The sequence below is a fragment of the Coregonus clupeaformis genome, chromosome 19, assembly GCF_020615455.1.
Source record: "Coregonus clupeaformis isolate EN_2021a chromosome 19, ASM2061545v1, whole genome shotgun sequence".
Classification (NCBI taxonomy): domain Eukaryota; kingdom Metazoa; phylum Chordata; class Actinopteri; order Salmoniformes; family Salmonidae; genus Coregonus; species Coregonus clupeaformis.
The window spans coordinates 54,757,009-54,772,737 of record NC_059210.1 but is presented as its reverse complement, the minus strand read 5'-3'; the positions used below and the strand labels follow the sequence as shown (position 1 = coordinate 54,772,737).

The 15,729-nt window shown below is 44.8% G+C and overlaps 1 protein-coding gene across 3 annotated transcripts in view; it reads left to right on the top strand.

Annotated features, from left to right (window-relative positions):
• Window positions 1-15,729, top strand: part of LOC121532285 (tetraspanin-9) — a 280,383-nt gene that overhangs the window by 225,154 nt on the left and 39,500 nt on the right. For all 3 annotated transcript variants that reach the window (XM_041838138.2, XM_041838139.2, XM_041838137.2), the window contains 2 exons: window positions 9,818-10,009; window positions 12,567-12,641. In XM_041838138.2, the coding sequence (XP_041694072.1) occupies window positions 9,818-10,009; window positions 12,567-12,641 (267 nt within the window). The remainder of the gene's footprint in view (window positions 1-9,817; window positions 10,010-12,566; window positions 12,642-15,729) is intronic.

Below are 15,729 nucleotides of genomic sequence, written 5' to 3'. Positions count from 1 at the left end.
GGATGCCTGACAAGACTGCATCAGCAAATGGATAATCTGCCTTTGCCCTCCGTTCTACTGGCGAACGTGCAATCACTGAAGAATAAACTGTATGAGCTCCGTTCCAGACTATCCTACCAACGGGACAATAAAAACTGTAATATCCTATGTTTCACTGAGTCGTGGCTGAACAAGGACATGGATAATATACAGTTAGTTGGATTTTTCCGTGCAGCGGCAAGACAGAACAGCAGCCTCTGGTAAGATCGGGGGGTGTATCTCTTTGTCAACGACAGCGATCTCTAATATTAAGGAAGTCTCAAGGTTTTGCTCGCCTGAGTTAGAGTACCTCATGATAAGCTGTAGACCACACTATTTACCAAGAGAGTTTTCATCTATATTCTTCGTAGCTGTCTATTTACCACCACAAACCGACGCTGGCACTAATACCACACTCAACATTTTTACATTACATTTTAGTCATTTAGCAGACGCTCTTATCCAGAGCGACTTACAGGAGCAATTTAGGGTTAAGTGCCTTGCTTAAGGGCACTTCGACAGATTTTTCACCTAGTCGGCTCGGGGATTAGAACCAGCGACCTTTCGGTTACTGGCACAACGCTCTTACCCACTAAGCTACCTGCCGCCCCGAGCTGTATAAGGCCATAAGCAAACAAGAAAATGCTCATCCAGAGGCGGAGCTCCTAATGGCCGGGGACTTTAATGCAGGAAAACAACTGACATTTCTACCAGTATGTCACGTGCAACTAGAGAAAAAAAAACTCTAGATCACCTTTACTCCACTCACAGCACAGGAGGTTGGTGGCACCTTAATTGGGGAGAACGGGCTCGTGGTAAAGACTGGAGCGGAATCAGTGGAATGGTATCAAATACATCAAACACATGGTTTCCAGGTGATTGATGCGATACCATTTGCTCTGTTCCGGACATTATTATGAGCCGTTCTCCCCTCAGCAGCCTTCACTGACACACAGAGACATGTACAAATCTCTCGCTCGCCCTCCATTTGGCAAATCTGACCATAACTCTATCCTCCTGATTCCTGCTTACAAGCAAAAACTAAAACAGGAAGTACCAGTACGCTCAATATGGAAGTGAAGCGAATGCTAAGCTACAGGACTGTTTCGCTAGCACAGACTTGAATATGTTCCGGGATTAATCCGATGGCATTGAGGAGTATACCAAATCAGTCACCAGCTTCATTAATAAGTGCATCGACGACATCGTACCCACAGTGACCGTATGTACATATCCCAACCAGAAGCCATGGATTACAGGCAACATCCGCACTGAGCTACATCCGCCCTGAGCTAAAGGCTAGAGTTGCTGCTTTCAAGGAGTGGAATACTAATTCGAACGCTTATAAGAAATCCCGCTACGCTCTCCGACAAACCATCAACAGGCAAAGCATCAATACAGGACTAAGATCGAATCCTACTACACCGGCTCTGATGCTCGTCGAATGTGGCAGGGTTTGCAAACTATCATCGATTACATAGGGAAACCCAGCCGCAAGCTGCCCAGTGACGCAAGCCTACCAGACAAGCTAAATGCCTTCTATGCTCGCTTCGAGGCAAGCAACACTGAACCATGCATGAGAGAACCAGCTGTTCCGGACAACTGTGTGATCACGCTCTCCGTAGCCGATGTGAGTAAGACCTTTAAACAGGTTAACATTCACAAGGCCGCAGGGCCAGACGGATTACCAGGACACGTACTCCAAACATGCGCTGACCAGCTGGCAAGTGTCTTCACTGACATTTTCAACCTCTCCCTGACCCAGTCTATAATGCCTACATATTTCAAGCAGACCAACATAGTCCCTGTTCCCAATAATGCCAAGGTACCCTGCCTAAATGGCTACTGTCCTGTAGCCATTTATGAAAGGCTGGTCATGGCTCACATCAACACCATCCTCCCAGAAACCCTGGACCCACTCCAATTTGCATATTGTCCCAACAGATTCACAGATGACGCAATCTCTATTGCACTCCACGCTGCCCTTTCCCACCTGGACAAAAGGAACACCTATGTGAGAATGCTATTCATTGACTACAGCTCAGCATTTAACACCATAGTGCCCTCCAAGCTCATCACTAAGCTAAGGACCCTGGGACTGAACACATCCCTCTGCAACTGGATCCTGGACTTCCTGACAGGCCACCCGCAGGTGGTGAGGGTAGGCAACAACACATCGCTGGCCATGCTGACCCTCAACAGGGTGCCCATCAGGGTGCGTGCTTAGTCCCCTCTTGTACTCACTGTTCACCCATGACTGCGTGGCCACGCATGACTCCAACACCATCATTAAGTTTGCAGACGACATGACGGTGGTAGGCCTGATCACCGATGACGATGAGACAGCTTATAGGGAGGAGGTCAGAGACCTGGCAGTGTGGTGCCAGGACAACAACTTCTCCCGCAACGTGAGCAAGACAAAGGAGCTGATCGTGGACTACAGGTAAAGGCGGGCCGAGCACACCCCCATTCACATTGACGGGGCTGTAGTGGAGCGGGTCGAGAGCTTCAAGTTCCTTGGTGTCCACATCACTAATGACCTTTCATGGTCCAAACACACCAACACAGTCGTGAAGAGGACACGACAACGCTTATTCCCCCTCAGGAGGCTGACAAGATTTGACATGCAGATCCTCAAAAAGACAACTGCTCAGCATCCGACCTTAAGGCGCTACAGATGGTAGTGCCTACGGCCCAGTACATCACTGGGGTCAAGCTTCCTGCCATCCAAGTCATAGACTGTTCTCTCTGCTATCGCACTGCAAGCAGTACCAGAACACCAAGTCTGGGACCAAAAGGCTCCTTAACAGCTTCTACCCCCAAGCCATACGACTGCTGAACAGTTAATCAAATGGCTACCCGGACTATTTGCATTAACACCCTTATTTTATTATTATTTATTATAATTTTTTGCACCGACTCTCTTGCACAGGCTCGACGTACACTCACTGAACTCTAACCACAAACTCACATATACAGTGAGGGGAAAAAGTATTTGATCCCTTGCTGATTTTGTACGTCTGCCCACTGACAAAGAAATGATCAGTCTATAATATTAATGGTAGGTTTATTTGAACAGTGAGAGACAGAATAACAACAAAAAAATCCAGAAAAACGCATGTCAAAAATGTTATAAATTGATTTGCATTTTAATGAGGGAAATAAGTATTTGACCCCCTCTCAATCAGAAAGATTTCTGGCTCCCAGGTGTCTTTTATACAGGTAACGAGCTGAGATTAGGAGCACACTCTTAAAGGGAGTGATCCTAATCTCAGTTTGTTACCTGAATAAAAGACACCTGTCCACAGAAGCAATCAATCAATCATATTCCAAACTCTTCACCATGGCCAAGACCAAAGAGCTCTCCAAGGATGTCAGGGACAAGATTGTAGACCTACACAAGGCTGGAATGGGCTACAAGACCAGGTCCCCCTGCTCAAGAAAGCACATATACAGGCCCGTCTGAAGTTTGCCAATGAACATCTGAATGATTCAGAGGAGAACTGGGTGAAAGTGTTGTGGTCAGATGAGACCAAAATGGAGCTCTTTGGCATCAACTCAACTCGCCGTGTTTGGAGGAGGAGGAATGCTGCCTATGACCCCAAGAACACCATCCCCACCGTCAAACATGGAGGTGGAAACATTATGCTTTGGGGGTGTTTTTCTGCTAAGGGGACAGGACAACTTCACCGCATCAAAGGGACGATGGACGGGGCGATGTACCATCAAATCTTGGGTGAGAACCTCCTTCCCTCAGCCAGGGCATTGAAAATGGGTAGTGGATGGGTATTCCAGCATGACAATGACCCAAAACACACAGCCAAGGCAACAAAGGAGTGGCTCAAGAAGAAGCACATTAAGGTCCTGGAGTGGTCTAGCCAGTCTCCAGACCTTAATCCCATAGAAAATCTGTGGAGGGAGCTGAAGGTTTGAGTTGCCAAACATCAGGCTCGAAACCTTAATGACTTGGAGAAGATCTGCAAAGAGGAGTGGGACAAAATCCCTCCTGAGATGTGTGCAAACCTGGTGGCCAACTACAAGAAACGTCTGACCTTTGTGATTGCCAACAAGGGTTTTGCCACCAAGTACTAAGTAATGTTTTGCAGAGGGGTCAAATACTTATTTCTCTCATTAAAATGCAAATCAATTTATAACATTTTTGACATGCGTTTTTATGGATTTTTTTGTTGTTATTCTGTCTCTCACTGTTCAAATAAACCTACCATTAAAATTATAGACTGATCATGTCTTTGTCAGTGGGCAAACATACAAAATCAGCAGGGGATCAAATACTTTTTTCCCTCACTGTACTACACTGACACACCACACACACACACACACACACACACACGTTTCTTACTTTTTTTAAACTCTGCATTGTTGGGCTCGTAAGTAAGCATTTCACAGTAAGGTGACCGACCTGTTGTATTCGGTGCATGTGACAAATACACACAGATGTGAAAACAAACCTAGTTTCTCCAATTAAAACCGGATAAGCATCTCAGTAATAGTCTATAATTTTAATGGTAGGTTTATTTGAACAGTGAGAGACAGAATAACAACAACAAAATCCAGAAAAACGCATGTCAAAAATGTTATAAATTGATTTGCATTTTAATGAGGGAATTAAGTATTTGACCCCCTCTCAATCAGAAAGATTTCTGGCTCCCAGGTGTCTTTTATACAGGTAACGAGCTGAGATTAGGAGCACACTCTTAAAGGGAGTGCTCCTAATCTCAGTTTGTTACCTGTATAAAAGACACCTGTCCACAGAAGCAATCAATCAATCAGATTCCAAACTCTCCACCATGGCCAAGACCAAAGAGCTCTCCAAGGATGTCAGGGACAAGATTGTAGACCTACCATTAGCTGGAATGGGCTACAAGACCATCGCCAAGCAGCTTGGTGAGAAGGTGACAACAGTTGGTGCGATTATTCGCAAATGGAAGAAACACAAAATAACTGTCAATCTCCCTCGGCCTGGGGCTCCATGCAAGATCTCACCTCGTGGAGTTGCAATGATCATGAGAACGGTGAGGAATCAGCCCAGAACTACACGGGAGGATCTTGTCAATGATCTCAAGGCAGCTGGGACCATAGTCACCAAGAAAACAATTGGTAACACAACACTACACAGTGAAGGACTGAAATCCTGCAGCGCCCGCAAGGTCCCCCACTCAAGAAAGCACATATACAGGCCCGTCTGAAGTTTGCCAATGAACATCTGAATGATTCAGAGGAGAACTGGGTGAAAGTGTTGTGGTCAGATGAGACCAAAATCGAGCTATTTGGCATCAACTCAACTCGCCGTGTTTGGAGGAGGAGGAATGCTGCCTATGACCCCAAGAACACCATCCCCACTGTCAAACATGGAGGTGGGGGTGTTTTTCTGCTAAGGGGACAGCACAATTTCACCGCATCAAAGGGACGATGGACGGCGCCATGTACTGTCAAATCTTGGGTGAGAACCTCCTTCCCTCAGCCAGGGCATTGAAAATGGGTAGTGGATGGGAATTCCAGCATGACAATGACCCAAAACACACAGCCAAGGCAACAAAGGAGTGGCTCAAGAAGAAGCACATTAAGGTCCTGGAGTGGTCTAGCCAGTCTCCAGACCTTAATCCCATAGAAAATCTGTGGAGGGAGCTGAAGGTTCGAGTTGCCAAACATCAGGCTCGAAACCTTAATGACTTGGAGAATCTCAGTAATAGGCAGTAGTAGGCAGTCTTGAGGTCAGTCACGACCATCGAAGGTCAAACAACCAATTGGCAGGCCTCGCTCTCTACTCTGGGCTTCCCTACATAACATCTGTTCACGTTTGACATTAGGGCTGGTAGTAGTGGTGTAGTGAGACAAAGATTACATAGACTGAGATCAGACAGATTGAGTGGGGGCTGGATGGCTTCACAGTCACTTACAGCAGACACACTTGGACAGAAAAATTATGTTTTCTTGCTTTACTCCTATAGGTACACTCAATATGGCCGCCTTTCCAGCCATCACAGACCCATTGACATGAATGGGAAATTCCGTTATAGTTATTCTATTTCTATGGCGGTGGCCTCATGAGCTGGGAAATCTATCTGCATATCCACTCAGCATAAAGACATACGCAACCTTTCACAGCATTTCCAGTTGACATTTTCATTTTCTATGTTTAATCGGGGACTCCTGGCTCACTCCTCCCAGTGAGTGGTTGGTTATGTATTATTAAGGTGATTACATTGACATTTTAGTCATTTAGCAGATGCTCTTATCCAGAGCGACAATTATAGCATTCTTGAGGCCCCGTACTGAGCTGAGGCTCCCTTGATCTGATGCCATTCAAACAAACAACTCCTGGGTCGGTCTCTCTTTTTGTTAGCCACACAGCAGTTAGTTGTTTGTTTTACTGCTATTTTTCTGAGGGAAGGAACAAATGCTCCCTGTGTCCCTTTGAATAGGATGCCCATCGGGTGGCCAATCTAATCTGCAGCTCCGGAGGGATCGAACGCTGTACTTCGCTTTGAGGCTTCATGGACTCATCTCTCGCTCCATCCCTTACCCTTCACAGGAGCTCTCCTCCCTTTTGTTTGTTATGATAGAGGGTCTAATTTTAGTCAGGCAGTCAGGATCGCGCCCCTAGCAACAGATTCTCTATGGTAGAATCTCAATACTTTCAACTCAGCAACCTTTTGTTGCTAAGTGACTGAGGTACGTATTACAGGAGTGTTTTCGTGAGTGTTTTCCATCCATTTCAGGTCTTAAACAGTTATGCAGACCCCCTGAAGCCCCCATGTATATATGAAGCGGTATCATCTCCCGTCGACTCTAGCCTACACAAACACAGGCCACACAGCCCGCACAACGGAAATGTCAAAGGTTAATGGGGGGGTTGATTGGGGTTTGACGACCCCAAACGACAGGTTTATATATCCAGGGTTCCAGACCCCGTAGGACTCATTAGGATCGAGACGTCTCTCGACGCCACCATCAGCAGCAGACAGAAGTTTATCCCTCTGGCCTTGCCCCCGTGGGCCAGCCCCCTTTCACACAGCCCTCCCATAACCATCACACAGCCCTCACATAACCATCACAGAACCCTCACAGACCCCACTCTCATACACACTCATATACACCACCAGTGTGGAAGATGCTTACTTTAAGTCAGACACTTGTTTCTTTCTTACTGTATGTTCTGTAAAGTAAAGTCACACTTTCGTGGGGCTCTTAGATGAGGGTGTCGATGATGTTGAGAGAGGCTGACAGAGCCATTAGTCATCTCTGGATGTAAGCCGGCTTGTTCTTTAAGTGCTCAGTGCTTAGAGGTATTAAAGGCACTACAGTGGCTCCAGTTTCCCAGTCCCTGCCGATGAAAAACATCCCCACAGCATGATGCTGCCACCACCATGCTTCACTGTGGGGATGGTGTTCTCGGGGTGATGAGAGGTGTTGGGTTTGCGCCAGACATAGCGTTTTCCTTGATGGCCAAAAAGCTCAATTTTAGTCTCATCTGACCATAGTACCTTCTTCCATATGTTTGGGGAGTCTCCCACATGCCTTTTGGCGAACACCAAACATGTTTGCTTATTTTTTTCTTTAAGCAATGGCTTTTTTCTGGCCACTCTTCCGTAAAGCCCAGCTCTGTGGAGTGTACGGCTTAAAGTGGTCCTATGGACAGATACTCCAATCTCCGCTGTGGAGCTTTGCAGCTCCTTCAGGGTTATCTTTGGTCTCTTTGTTGTCGCTCTGATTAATGCCCTCCTTGCCTGGTCCGTGAGTTTTGGTGGGCGGCCCTCTCTTGGCAGGTTTGTTGTGGTGCCATATTCTTTAAATTTTTTAATAATGGATTTAATGGTGCTCCGTGGGATGTTCAAAGTTTTGGGTATTTTTTTATAACCCAACCCTGATCTGTACTTCTCCACAAATATGTCCCTGACCCTTGGTCTTCGTGGTGCCGCTTGCTTGGTGGTGCACCTTGCTGAGTGGTGTTGCAGACTCTGAGGCCTTTCAGAACAGGTGTAAATATACTGAGATCATGTGACAGATCATGTGACACTTAGATTGCACACAGGTGGACTTTATTTAACTAATTATGTGACTTCTGAAGGTAATTGGTTGCACCAGATCTTATTTAGGGGCTTCATAGCAAAGGGGGTGAATACATATGCACACACCACTTTTCCGTTATGTATTTTTTAGAATTGTTTGAAACAAGTTATTTTTTTCATTCCACTTCACCAATTTGGACAATTTTGTGTTTGTCCATTACATGAAATGCAAATAAATATCCATTTAAATTACAGGTTGTAATGCAACAAAATAGGAAAAACGCCAAGGGGGTTTAATAATTTTGCAAGGCACTGTATTTGTCAGTCCAATTAAACAACTCATTTAGCTTGGGGGTACGTGTGATTCATTATTTATCGCGTCCAGGTTTGCCTGTGTTCCTGAGTTGGGGCTGCAGGTTTGCAGGTTGGTTAGTGTACACTACTCCATATATTGCTGACAGGCGTTAATGTGTTCAGAAGCACTGGTGCGAACACAAGGAGGGAGGGAAAGGTAGGAGGGATGGAGGGAGGAGTGGCGGTGCTATGATTTACCACGGCATCTAACCATATTTCACCTCATTGTGATTTCTTATTCACAACATGATTGCATTGGATATTTCATTCCATTAGGCAGAGGGAAAATGTCACCACTTACCTCGCCGCTTATATTTCACTGGGGCCGGTCCGGCATGGCGGGCTGCAGCACATCATTGTCTGCCAACATCACAGTATCAGGCTGTGTCTCAACATTTACATTTTTTACATTTTAGTCATTTAGCAGACGCTCTTATCCAGAGCAACTTACAGTTAGTGAGTGCATACATTTTTTCATACTGGCCCCCCGTGGGAATCGAACCCACAACCCTGCCATCTCAAATGGCACTTTAGTGTAAGTAGTGCACTATATAGGGAACAGGATGCACCCAGTGTCTGCCCTGTCTTCTCTTATCACTAGAGCCAAGGCAACTCTCTGCCAATCAGGTTCCTCCATAAACACTGTGGTGCATTAATGGAGGGCATGCTAGATGTGAGACATTCAATGAGGCCCTGCAGAGTGAGTCAGTCTCTGTAGGGGGTAGTGTCCTGGGGAGGAATTCCAGCCCTGAGGAACTGCTCCACCTAGAGGGCTGTTGTATCCTCTACAGCCCTCAAAATCCAATTTAGACCTGGGACACCAGGTGGGTGCAATTCACTATCAGGTAGAACAGAAAACCAGCAGGCTTCGGACCTCATAGGGTAAGAGTTGAATACCCCTGCCCTGTACCTAGACTGCATTCAGAGTGTGTGTGTGTGTGGTGGTGGTGGTGGTGGTGGTGGTGGGGGGGGGGGTTGGGGTCGTGTGCGTGTAATTCTGTGTTTGTTCTATGCCAGTAAGCTGCTCAGACCTGCGGAACGTATTTCTGCTCCTAATCACCGGTAGAGCTCTTTTTGGCTTAACAGAATCAGTTAATGTGCTGTAATGGGTGTAAACGCTCTTGTTTTGTTGTTCTCTCCTCCCCTGGCGCGAAAGAGGGTGGTCAGCCTACTGATACAGCCTTTTCGAGGATATCTATATGCTCACTTAGCTTGGATTTATACTTTGTGAAGACTATGAAAATACATAATGAATATATATTTTTTCATTATGTGTGAATATGGATGCCCGTTTCAGTACTGCAAAGAAACTATAAGCCTCTTGTTTTCTACCAACTCCAATTAATTCAGAACAGACATGTCTTTGTGATGATTCTATTTTCTACCTCTCTTACCTGGTATCTCTTGCCTTGCAGTTGTGTGGCTGTGGGCTGCTGGGCGTGGGCATCTGGCTGTCTGTGTCCCAGGGCAGCTTTGCCACCTTCTCACCCTCCTTCCCGTCGCTCTCCGCTGCCAACCTGGTCATCGCCATTGGCGCCATCGTCATGGTGACCGGCTTCCTGGGCTGCCTGGGAGCCATCAAGGAGAACAAGTGCCTGCTTCTGAGTGTGAGTTATGATCTGGCCTGCCCACACATGCAGACATATACAAACACACTTTCTTCTCTCCATCTATCTATTTTTCTCTCTACCCCAGTCCCACACACACACACACACACCAGCCTTCAATAGAGCAGCCAGGCTAACGAGCTCAACGGGGGAGATGAATCCTCAGTAAAAACCTTGGGGGCTCACAGAGAAAATTAGACCCGAGTGCCAGCCATGGCGGGAGTCTCCCATTCCTCCATTGCCATGGTCACAGCCTGATTGAAATAATTGTCAGTGTGAGGCCCTTTGTGTCACATGCTTGAATTATGTAGCACTCATAATGACACATTCATTGTATTGGTAAAAAGAAAACTGAGAGTGCTGAATTATTTAATACAAAGAATACTCTAGACTCATGTTGTTCCCGGAGAAGTGTTAACTCAAGAGATTTATCTCAAGTTTGATTTAATTAGCAAAGTTTGAAAAGTTGTCAGAATTTCAAACACCTCTAATCCTTTGGAGCAGCTAGCTAACACATCAGTTAAAAGCATATTGAATAGTCTGCATCAGCACAACACTAGGTCTACACTACCTGCTTTAACAATTTTGTATAGCATGAAGCGAGAGAGAGAGATGGAAAGAGAGAAAGACAGAAATAGAGAGACAGAAAGAAAGAGAAATAGAGAGACGGAAAGATAGAAAGAGAGAGGGAGAGCCTGGATCTCAGCCAGAACACCACAGTGATAAGTAATGAACTCTGGTGTAAAAGCTTCATAGCACATCACTGTTAAAGCTGCAATATGTAACCAAATTCACATAGAAATGTAAGTTATAGATCTGTCATTCTCATTGAAAGCAAGTCTAAGAAGCAGGAGATCTGTTCTATGTGCGCTATTTCTTTGCTTCCCGGTCTTACATTGTAGTTATTTTGCAGGCACTATTATCCAGAGCGACTTAAAGTAGGGAGTGCATACATTTTCATACTGGTCCCCCGTGGGAATCGAACCCACAACCCTGGCGTTGCAAGTGACAAACTCTACCAACTGAGCCACACGGGTCTTCAGTTTAGTTTTTGCATCTTTTACTTTCGGTTTTGTACACCAGTTTCAAACAGCTGAAAATACAATATTTTGGGGTATGGAACATATATTTCACTGCGATTTAGATGGTACAATGATTCTCTACACTATACTTGCTTGTTTTGTCACATAAACTAAAATTAGGCGACCTAATATGGCAGAGCAATTTCTGCATAGTGCATCTTTAAGTCATATCAAATCCAAATGTATTTGTCACATGCACCGAATAAAACAGGTGTAGACCTTACTGTGAAATGCTTACTTACAAGCCCTTAACCAACAATGCAGTTCAAGAAATAGAGTTAAGAAAATATTTACTAAATAAACTAAAGTAAAAAATGTAATTAAAAGTGACACAATAAAATAACAATAACGAGGCTATATACAGGGGGTACCGGTACTGAGTCAATATTAGTCGAGGTAATTTGTAGATGTAGGTAGGGGTAAAGTGACTATGCATAGATAATAAACAGTGAGTAGCAGCAGTGTAAAAACAAAGGGGGGGGTCAATGTAAATAGTCCGGGTGGCCATTTGATTAATTGTTCAGCAGTGTTATGGCTTGGGGATAGAATCTGTTAAGGAGCCTTTTGGACCTAGACTTGGCGCTCCGGTACCACTTGCCGTGATGAGCTTTGTGGGCACTATGGTGTTGAACGCTTGGAGGTAGCCCTCTTTGGGCCAGCCAGATCTTAGGTACCGGCCTGACATATTATCTGTGAAGTTGTTCTGTGAACAAACTCTCTTTGGATTGGAAATATTTGAAATATATAAAGGTCAGAGAACCTTTTCCATCAGGAAGCTTGCGCCTAGGCTAGACAAGTTGAATGAGCCCATCGCAAAATTCAAGGCAAGATCGAAATGTGTGACACACTCGGCCGACATTGCAGACATGAAAGTGAGTGTGTGCGCGCACGGACGCATACACACACAAACACACCGTAATCAGAGCACTAACTTTTTGTCTAAACAAGCTGTTCCTGAAACTTTCCACACCCGGAGGATATATGACAAACAAACTTTGTGGGACCTGCCAACAAAATACAAAATATTCAATGAAACAGTCTAACACTGAACTGGCCACCTAAAGATTCAATAAACAACTCTGTGCGGTTTTCACTGTGATCCCTTTTTCATATAGAACGTGACACAAATAATAAACGCAAAGCAAACAGTGCAAAATTAATAGAACTCTCCGCAAATTGAGTTTCTGAATCTGCCGGTTGCTGCGCTCACATGCTGTGAAGAAGGGATAGAGTAAATATTTAGTTGAAGGAGTGAGGAGGTGCTGAGCTGCGTCCGTGGAAGATTAATCAGTGGAGCAATTAAACCTCCTCCTCCTCGCATGTTCACTGTCCCTCAGGCACTCACTTTCTCTCCATCTCTCTCCCTCCCTCTCTCGCTGTCTTTCTCTCCCTCTGTATCTCTCTCTCTTTCTCTCCATCTCCCTCTCATTCTCTCGCCCCCCCACCCTCTCTCTCCATCTCCCTTTCTTTTGCAGTTCTTCATTGTCTTGCTGATAATCCTGCTGGCAGAGCTGATACTACTCATCCTGTTCTTTGTGTATTCAGATAAGGTAAGGATACTTTAATGTCCCCCATGTTAACCGTGTTTGACTATGATACATTATATGATCCTGTAGAAAACCCTTACAGTTGTCCAAGAGTACTTCTCAGAGACCATGAAAAAGAGCGCCATCAGAGTCCTGGTAAGAGGACTGATATTGACCAGCAGGAGACAGGGATTCAATCCACACTTTATTGCCACACACCAAACAGACACACACAGGACTTTACAGAGGAGGGAGCTAGTGGTAGGGATAGTGTTGTAGTGTATAGTGGTTTTCTGTAATGGAACAGAAGAAACAGGGAATATATTACACAAGAGTACTCTGATTCAGAGGGGTTGGGTTAAATGCGGAAGACACATTTCAGTTGAATGCATTCAGTTGTACAACTGACTAGGTATCCCCCTTTTCCTTTCCTTTTCCCTAGCAGTGAAGGCTAATAGCAATGTAGCATGTAGCACAGGCTAACAGTAATAGCACCGCTATGCAGCAGTAATGTACACAACGTAATGGCAAGGGATTAGCATGTAATTGCACTGGGCTAATAAGCAGGACGTAGCACAGAATAAACACACAATGAACATGGGACTAGCCTAACCTAGCACACAATTTAAACAGTAGAAGTTAGCACATTAGGCTAGTATGCCAAGGGCTGTGATAAACATAGGCAATAGCTGTATGCGAGCACGCTAGGCTACAGGCTAGTATGCTTCAGGCTAGAAAGGGTATATACAGGTAGCAGCTATGAATAGCATTAGAGGCTAGCAAGGCTAACAGTTAGCGGTAGCATGCTAGGATGCTAACATGTAAACAACGGCCATGTTGGTAGAGGCCAGGAAGTGACTCTGGGCATAATGACATCACTGGTCGGACTAATGAGTGAGTGTGAACAATGGGGAGAGATTTTACCTCATGGCCTGAATAGCTAAGACACACATAAACTATGCCATGAGGGGCAGATAAACAGGAGTAAGTAAAATGACTAGTACCCAGGAATTAATTATTAGCATATACACTGAAAGAGGTACAGTTGAAGTCGGAGGTTTACATACACTTAGGTTGGAGTCATTAAAACTCGTTTTTCAACCACTCCACAAATTTCTTGTTAACAAACTATAGTTTTGGCAAGTCGGTTAGGACATCTACTTTGTGCATGACACAAGTCATTTTTCCAACAATTGTTTACAGACTTCACTTATAATTCACTGTATCACAATTCCAGTGGGTCAGACGTTTGCATACACTAAGTTGACTGTGCCTTTAAACAGCTCGGAAAATTCCAGAGAATGATTTGAGTCAATTGGAGGTGTACCTGTGGATGTATTTCAAGGCCTACCTTCAAACTCAGTGCCGTCATACCGCTCAGGAAGGAGGCGCATTCTGTCTCCTAGAGATTAACTTACTTTGGTACGAAAAGTGCAAATCAATCCCAGAACCACAGCAAAGGACCTTGTGAAGATGCTGGAGGAAACAGGTACAAAAGTATCTAAAACCACAGTAAAACGAGTCCTATATCAACATAACCTGAAAGGCCGCTCAGCAAGGAAGAAGCCAATGCTCCAAAACCGCCATAAAAAAGCCTGACTACGGTTTGCAACTGCACATGGGGACAAAGATCGTACTTTTTGGAGAAATGTCCTCTGGTCTGATGAAACAAAAATAGAACTGTTTGGCCATAATGACCATCGTTATGTTTGGAGAAAAAAGGGAGTGCTTGTAAGCCGAAGAACACCATCCCAACCGTGAAGCACGGGGGTGGCAGCATCATGCTGTGGGGTGCTTTGCTGCAGGAGGGACTGGTGCACTTCACAAAATAGATGGCATCATGAGGAAGGAAAATTATGTGGATAAATTGAAGCAACATCTCAAGACATCTTTCAGGAAGTTAAAGCTTGGTCGCAAATGGGTCTTCCAAATGGACAATGACCCCAAGCATACTTCCAAAGTTGTGGCAAAATGGCTTAAGGACAACAAAGTCAAGGTGTTGGAGTGGCCATCACAAAGCCCTGACCTCAATCCTATAGAACATTTGTGGGCAGAACTGAAAAGGCGTGTGCGAGCAAGGAGGCCTACAAACCTGACTCAGTTACACCAGCTCTGTCAGGAGAAATGGGCCAAAATTCACCCAACTTATTGTGGGAAGCTTGTGGAAGGCTACCCAAAACGTTTGACCCAAGTTAAACAATTTAAAGGCAATGCTACCAAGTACTAATTGAGTGTATGTAAACTTCTGACCCACTGGAAATGTGATGAAAGAAATAAAAGCTGAAATAAATCATTCTCTCTACTATTATTCTGACATTTCACATTCTTAAAATAAAGTGGTGATCCTAACTGACCTAAGACAGGGAATTTTTACTAGGATTAAATGTCAGGAATTGTGAAAAACTGAGTTTAAATGTATTTGGTCTAAGGCAGGGGTGTCAAACGTATGGCCCGCGGGCCGGATCAGGCCCGCAAACGGGTTTAATCCGGCCCGCGAGATGATTTTGAAAAAAAGAAAGAAAAAAAAACTTTATTTTTTATTTTTTAAATTCAATAAAATAAACTGCTGTTCCAATTGCGTCCACTGGATGGCGCAATAGCAATTGTGTTAAGCAAGCAAACTGTTTATACCGGGGCAGAGCAAGTAGGTCAAGCACGTGCAGCCAATGAGCTAGGGGGGGCGGCAGGTAGCTTAGTGGTTAAGAGCGTAGTGCCAGTAACCGAAAGGTCGCTGGTTCTAATCCCCGAGCCGACTAGGTGAAAAATCTGTCGATGTGCCCTTGAGCAAGGCCCTTAACCCTAATTGCTCCTGTAAGTCGCTCTGGATAAGAGCGTCTGCTAAATGACTAAAATGTAAATGTAAGCTACTTTGTTTTGCCCGCGATATTTATTACGGCTTCTACTTTTAACATTATGTGCTTTGGCACCCTCATTGCCCCAATATGTCTCTGTCAAAAAAGAGAAAAGTGGACACAGAGTGCAGAGTGTTCCAAGAAAAATGGTCATCCTATTTAATCACGGAATTGAATGGGAAAGCTGTATGTTTGGTGTGTTCAGAGCATGTTGCAGTGCTGAAAGAATATAACTTTCGTCGCCACTATGTGAGTCTTCA